Source organism: Etheostoma spectabile, chromosome 9 (genome assembly GCF_008692095.1).
Source record: "Etheostoma spectabile isolate EspeVRDwgs_2016 chromosome 9, UIUC_Espe_1.0, whole genome shotgun sequence".
Taxonomy (NCBI): domain Eukaryota; kingdom Metazoa; phylum Chordata; class Actinopteri; order Perciformes; family Percidae; genus Etheostoma; species Etheostoma spectabile.
Window position 1 is genome coordinate 4,503,996 of NC_045741.1, and position 7,514 is coordinate 4,511,509.

The 7,514-nt window shown below is 42.1% G+C and overlaps 1 protein-coding gene across 2 annotated transcripts in view; it reads left to right on the top strand.

The window, feature by feature from the left end:
- The window catches only part of zfyve21 (zinc finger, FYVE domain containing 21), a 20,334-nt gene that overhangs the window by 6,034 nt on the left and 6,786 nt on the right, over nt 1-7,514 (top strand). For both annotated transcript variants that reach the window (XM_032526296.1, XM_032526297.1), the window contains exon 4: nt 5,414-5,489. In XM_032526296.1, coding sequence (XP_032382187.1) covers nt 5,414-5,489 — 76 coding nt within the window. The remainder of the gene's footprint in view (nt 1-5,413; nt 5,490-7,514) is intronic.

The window sequence follows — 7,514 nt, forward strand, 5'->3', positions numbered from 1 at the left end:
AGAGAACGGTTAGCCTCCACCGGGAAGCTGACGCTAGTTTAGCTAACAACTATTTCGGCTAACCGCTAGCTGACAGCTTGAGTTAGCCTAAAACACTGGGGAAAGCAGCTACAGCTAAATTAAGACTTTACAGTTATAAAGACAAGTATTGAGTGATTGTGTTTTAAATGAGCACAAGTAAAGTAGAACTGACATAACAGCTGTTAAATATTTAAATGGTTATTTTCATTCATTCTTTCATTCATTTTACATGCTGTCTCAGCTAGTGGTTAGTCTAATTAGCTGTAAGCTAAACTAACGGTAGAGGTGAACAGACTTTCTTTAACTGTCTATGTCAGGGGTCTTCAACGTTTTCCAGGCCAAGGACCCCCAAACTGATGGCGAGATGGAGCGGGGACCCCCTAATTATATTGTATAAAATTGTGTTATATCAAACTGGTCCTATAGTGCCATGTGTGCATTGATGACTGAAAGACATCTTCTGCCTCCATTTATCTGTTTACTACAGTGTGTTGAATTAATGTTAATGTGTATTTAAAGACATTTCAATTAGTGGAAAAAATTGCAGGGGGGGGGGAATATAAAAAAAGTCTAATCAACCAAAACTTTCGCCTCATGCAGTACCTCCGCGGACCCCCTAGGGGTCGCGGACCCCCTGTTGAAGACCCCTGGTCTATGTGTACAGATTGTGTAGTGTCGTAAATCAGCGTTCATCATCATATCGTATGCGCAGAACAGTTGTGCAGGCAGGACAGATCGTGTACCAGCCTGCACAAGTCAGTCTGAAGTAACACTACAGATGATATGGGATGCGTGTCGATGTGGTTAATGCTCGCCAATTTTTACCTTGAGTTCTTCTTTTCCAAACCTCTTTCAAATGTGTTGCAAAAATATTTAGGAGTGAAACCATAGGTGTTATTTTGGCTGGGCACAATTGTCAATTGTTGCCAAACGTATTCAACAACTATTCAATCCAAGTATTTCACTCAAATGTGTAACTTTGGGTTAAACATTGGGGGAAGGAGAATTTCTTCAGTGCAGAAATGTTGTCAAACTATCCTCCTGATCTCTGGGCTCCAAAAAGACAATTCCAGGATGTATTCTTCCCTTTAATGATGCCTTTAGATGCTTTTTAAGTAACAAATTTGCATTAGGTCTGCTTAGAACTGTGTGGTGTGTGTGTGTGTGTGTGTGTGTGTGTGTGGGTGTGTGTGTGTGTGTGTGTGTGGTGTGTGTGGTGTGTGTGTGTGTGTGTGGGTGTGTGGTGTGTGTGGTGTGTGTGTGTGTGTGTGTGTGTGGTGTGGTGTGTGTGTGTGGTGTGGGTGTGTGTGTTGTGTGGTGTGGTGTGTGTGTGTGTGTGTGTGTGTGTGTGGTGTGTGTGTGGGGTGTGTTAAATGTTTAGTCAATTAATAAATGAAAACTGTTCCACATAATCCTCAGTAACGAGAGTCAGATGTCAGTGTTGTGCTGTGGGGGGGGCATTAAGTCAGACTCGTGGTGAGTGAATCCGAAGCAGAGGGACAGACACAGAGCTGTAGCGAGCAAAGTGAAACACTTTTTAATTCATTAATGTTATCAGTTATCAGGCAAATACAACGCAGATACAGATCATCTGCCAACTGCCAACAAATGACCCGATAATGGGCCCCATGCCGATGAATGGTCTATCCCTAGTATGAGATGATATGTAAAATGTCTCGGTCCTACAGAAACTTTATGACCTGACACAGGACACTCACTGGCACTCTATACAGTAAGCAAAAAAACTGATACAATTACCCCCCCCCCCCCCCCCCCCCTCCTCCTCGTGCCCCGATAATCCATTGTGTTGTTGTTGAGTCAGTGTGGACTATAAATACCCAGCGGAGCTGCGGGACATGGTGATGTAAAGGCCGCAGCGCGTTGGGACCTCATGCTTTAATGATGATGGAGTTATCACTAGAGATGAGCACAAAACAGAAGGTCACAAGAGATGAACATACAGAGACATAAGTATACACCCCCCTATGTTATAATACAGGAGGCATAAGTATACACCCCCCTATGTTATAATACAGGAGGCAAGTATACACCCCCCTATGTTAAATACAGGGCATAAGTACACCCCCCATGTTAAAATACAGGGGCATAAGTATACCCCCCCTATGTATAATACAGGAGGCATAAGTATCACCCCCCTATGTTAATACAGAGGCATAGTATACACCCCCCTATGTTAAAATACAGGAGGCATAAGTATACACCCCCCTATGTTAAAATACAGGAGGCATAATATAACCCCCCTAGTTAAAATACAGGAGGCATAAGTATAACACCCCTTGTTAAAATACAGGAGGATAAGTTACACCCTGTTTAAATACAGGAGGCATAAGTATACACCCCCCTATGTTAAAATACGGAGGCATAAGTATACACCCCCCTATGTTAAAATACAGGAGGCATAAGTATACACCCCCTATTTAAATACGGAGGCATAAGTATAACACCCCCCTATGTTAAAATACGAGGCATAAGTATACACCCCCCTATGTTAAAATACAGGGGCATAAATATACACCCCCTATGTTAAAATACAGGGGCATAAGTATACACCCCCCTATGTTAAAATACAGGGGGCATAAGATACACCCCCTATGTTAAATAGGGGCATAAGTATCACCCCCTATGTTAAATACAGGGGCATAAGTATACACCCCCCTATGTAATAACGGGGCATAAGTATACACCCCCCTATGTTAAAATACAGGGGGCATAAGTATACACCCCCTAGTTAAATACAGGGGGCATAAGTATACACCCCCCTATGTTATAATACAGGGGGCATAAGTTACACCCCCCTATGTAAAATACAGGGGCATAAGTATACACCCCTATGTTAAAATACAGGAGGCATAAGTTACACCCCCCTATGTTAAAATACAGGAGGCATAAGTATACACCCCCTATGTTAAAATACAGGAGGGAAGTATACACCCCCTATGTTAAAATACAGGAGGCATAAGTATACACCCCCCTATGTTAAAATACAGGAGGCAAAGTAACCCCCCTATGTTAAAATCAGGAGGATAAGTATACACCCCCTATGTTAATACAGGAGGCATAAGTATACACCCCCTATGTTAAAATACAGGAGGCATAAATATACACCCCCCTATGTAAAATACAGGGGGCATAAGTATACACCCCCCTATTAAAATACGGGGCATAAGTATACACCCCTATGTTTAAAATACAGGGGGCATAAGTATACACCCCCCTATGTTAAAATAAGGGGCATAAGTATACACCCCCATGTTAAAATACAGGGGCATAAGTATACACCCCCCTATGTTAAATACAGGGGGCATAAGTATACACCCCCTATGTAAAATACAGGGGGCATAAGAACACCCCCCATGTTATAATACAGGGGGCATAAGTATCACCCCCCTATGTAAAATACAGGGGGCATAAGTATACACCCCCTAGTTAAACTACAGGGGGATAGTACACCCCCCTTGTTAAATACAGGGGGCATAAGTATACACCCCATGTTAAAATAAGGGGGCATAAGTATACACCCCCTATGTTAATACAGGGGCATACAGTGGTGCTCAAAAGTTTACATACACATGCTTAAGTTGACTAAAAAGAGGAATAAAAAAATCATGTTTTGGAAATTTATTTAATACCTAAATTAAAAAATGAGGTAAAATCCAACCTAAGGACACCAATTTTCTTTGGTGAATGAAACGTATTGTAAATAAATAAATGTTCTTATAAATACAGGGGTCAAAGTATACATACCCCTATGTTAAATTCCATAGAGGCAGGCAGATTTTTATTATTAAAGGCCAGTTATTTCTGGATCAGGATATTATGCATCTGATAAAGTTCCTGGCCTTTAGAATTAAAATAGCCCCAAATCATCACATATCTTACCCATGCTTAGAGATAGGCATGGTTTTATTTCAGTTAGACTAATACTGGTGTGATTTGCATTGAGAGATGATTTATAGAAAGTATCCCATGCTATCTCTAAGCATGGTGAAGAGTATGTGAGGTGGGGGGCTATTTTAATTCAAAGGCAAGGGAACTTTATACGGATGCATAATATCCTGAATCCAGGAAAAACTGGCCTTTAATAATAAAAATCTGCCTGCCTCTATGGGAATTTAACCTAGGGGTATGGTTACTTATGACCCCTGTATTTTAAATAAGAACATTTATTTATTTACATAGCGTATTCAATCACAAAGAAAATGGTGTCCTTAAAGGTTGGATTTACCTCATTTTTTAATTTAGGTATTAAAATAAATTTCCAAAAAATGATTTTTTTATTCCTCTTTTTAGTCAACTTAAGCATGTGTATGTAAACTTTTGAGCACCAGTAAGTATACACCCCCCTATGTTATAATACAGGGGGCTAAGTATACACCCCCCTATGTTAAAATACAGGGGCATAGTATACACCCCCTATGTTAAACTACAGGGGATAAGTATACACCCCCCTATGTTAAAATACAGGGGGCATAAGTATACACCCCCATGTTAAAATACAGGGGGCATAAGTATACACCCCTAGTTAAAATACAGGGGCATAAGTATACACCCCCCTATGTTAAATCAGGGGGCATAAGTATACACCCCCTTGTTTAAAATACAGGGGGCATAAGTTACACCCCCTATGTTAAATTCCCATAGAGGCAGGCAGATGTTTATTATTAAAGGCCAGTTACTTCATGGATCAGGATACTATGAATCCCCCCCCCCACCCTCCCCCCATCGTTGCATACCCTAACTGAAATTAAACCATGCCACTCTGTATATAAAAGCTTTATTTTAAATGATAAGGTCTGGTCAGTCTTTTCTGGGAAACATCGGTACAAAAGAACTGATGTTTTCTACCTGTTTGGTTGGAAGATATGGCAGATACGTTCCTTTTATGGCCAAAATGCTAATTGTGATAGTTTGTTTGGTTTCTACATTTGATCGCAGGGTAACAGATGCTCAGAGTCAATGTTCCTGTGTTTCCTGTTTACCACTGATATCTGGGAATGATTAGGAGACTGCACACATGACGAGTCCAGTACATTTAGATTAAATGCAGCTTTATTCAATTACTGGACAAGGAAGATAAGTGTGTACTCAAAGTGGGTCTCTGAACATCAGACTATCTGCGTTTCTTCTAGTCTTCTTGTACTGCACCGGTCAGTAAATCTGTTTTTGTGAAACATGGTTACCTTTGAAACCACTCCTTATTTGTAAGACACTTCTACTAGTTTTACACATACCAATCTATTCTCAGCTGTGGGGTTGTGTTATTAAGCCTTCTGTGGAAGATCCTTTGGCTAGATGAAATACAGTTGAAAACCTCCATGCTTAAATATTCCCCCTATCAACCACATGAGGACTTGTGTCCCTTTGTCTCCAGGTGGCACCTTCGTCGTCACTTTGGGAACGTCGGAGAAGTCTGAAACCATGATGTGTCGCCTCTCCAACAACCACAGGTGAGCTTTTTAAAATGTGGAAAGAAATCCTAAAATCCATAAAACCATAGTACATAATGCGTAAAACTAAATGCAACAGTGCCTCCCTGCTTATGAACAAAAGTACTAACCTGAGTAGTGTAACAGCTGAAACACACCACATGCTGAAGCGCCGTGTAGTGGGGCGATGTCATTTCGACGCCCATGTTGTCCAATCTGTTCCATACAAAGCATTCGTATATCTCAAAACCTCGGCAAATAAAAATCCAGCGGGCGGTGTAGTCTGGCTGAATTAGCCCTTTAACAAACCAACTTTTAGCACGTTAAATTTATCATTTTTAATTTTTGGTGGTGTTTATCTCACTAGAGGTAAATGTCTATGGACGCAGCATTGTTTATCAATTTTTCCCCATCTATCAATTTTGTTTTCTGGTTTATGTTCAGTATTATTACAAGAACACATCGCAAAAGATGTCGCTCGCTGAATATTGCAACAAGGTATTAAATTCAATTCGGCACGCCCAGTCACGTTTTACAGTGAACAGCCAGGTTTTTTGAGTCAACAACTGCAATCATTCTTTCTTTGTTTAATGGTGTCTTTTGTCTTCAGTTAAATGTTCAGTTCGATAAAAGAATTTTGGAAAGAAAGAAAAGGTGTTTGTTGTATTTTAGCGTTCTACTGAAAGCAGCAGAAAGACAGGACTGGTCACTTTTCCTTCCAGTCTTGCTCATATGGAGATCTCTGACCCTGAGTGGTTCGGAGTCTGATGTCATGTGTGATCCAAAGTCCAGCTAGTGACCCTGGTACAGGATCACAGATCTGAAGAGGGCCAAAGATAACAAGATTATAGATTCAGTCAACGGTTAAGTTAAAAAAAACTTATACAATAGGGCTGAACGATTTTGAATGCTAACTGTGAAGACTTGGATTAATCAAATGTGAAGTATTGGGTCTAGTTTCACATTTTTTATTTTCATTTTCATTATATTTACTGTTTTTTATGAGATATATGCTGGAATAATGTTACATATATACAGTTTCTCAAGAGAAATGTCCTTTTTGTTATTACTTTATTTAAAATGATTAGAAGAAGGTGCAACATGTAGCTAATAACAATCGCAAATCAAATCTGCCCTGCTACATCCTGCTACACTCTGCAGTGCCCTGCTACATCCTGCTATGTCCTGCCACGTCCCACTACACCCTTCTACGCCCTGCAGTGCCCTGTTATGTCCTGCTACATCCTGCTATGTCCTACTACACCCTTCTACGTCCTGCTACGCCCTGCTACATCCTGCAGTGCCCTGCTACGTCCTGCTACATCCTGCTACGCCCTGCTGTGCCCTGCTGCGTTCTGCTATGTCTTGCTACGCCCTGCAGTGCCCTGCTACGTCCTGCAATTTCCTGCAGTGCCCTGCTACGTCCTGCTATTTCCTGCAGTGCCCTACTACGCCCTGCAGTTCCCTGCTACGTCGTGCTATTACCTGCAATGCCCTGCTACGCCCTGCAGTGCCCTGCTATGTCCTGCTATTTCCTGCAGTGCCCTGCTACGTCCTGCTATTTTCTGCAGTGCCCTACTATGCCCTGCAGGTCCCTGCTACGCCCTGCAGTGCCCTGCTACGTCCTGCTATTTCCTGCAGTGCCATGCTACGCCCTGCAGTGCCCTGCTACGCCCTGCAGTGCCCTGCTACGTCCTGCTATTTCCTGCAGTGCCATGCTACACCCTGCAGTGCCCTGCTACGTCCTGCTATTTCCTGCAGTGCCATGCTACACCCTGCAGTGCCATGCTACGTCCTGCTACATCCTGCTATGCCTTGCAGTACCCTGCTACGTCCTGCTATTTCCTGCAGTGCCCTGCTACGTCCTGCTATACCTTGCAGTGCCCTGTTACGCCATGAACTACTACAACTGTTATTATTAGTCATCGTCCCCGCCTACCAAGAGCCTGGGTCTGTCCCAGGTTTCTTCCTAAAAGGGAGTTTTTCTTCACCACTTTCACACTAAATGCTTTCTCTGGGGGGAATTACTGGAATTGTTGGGTCTTT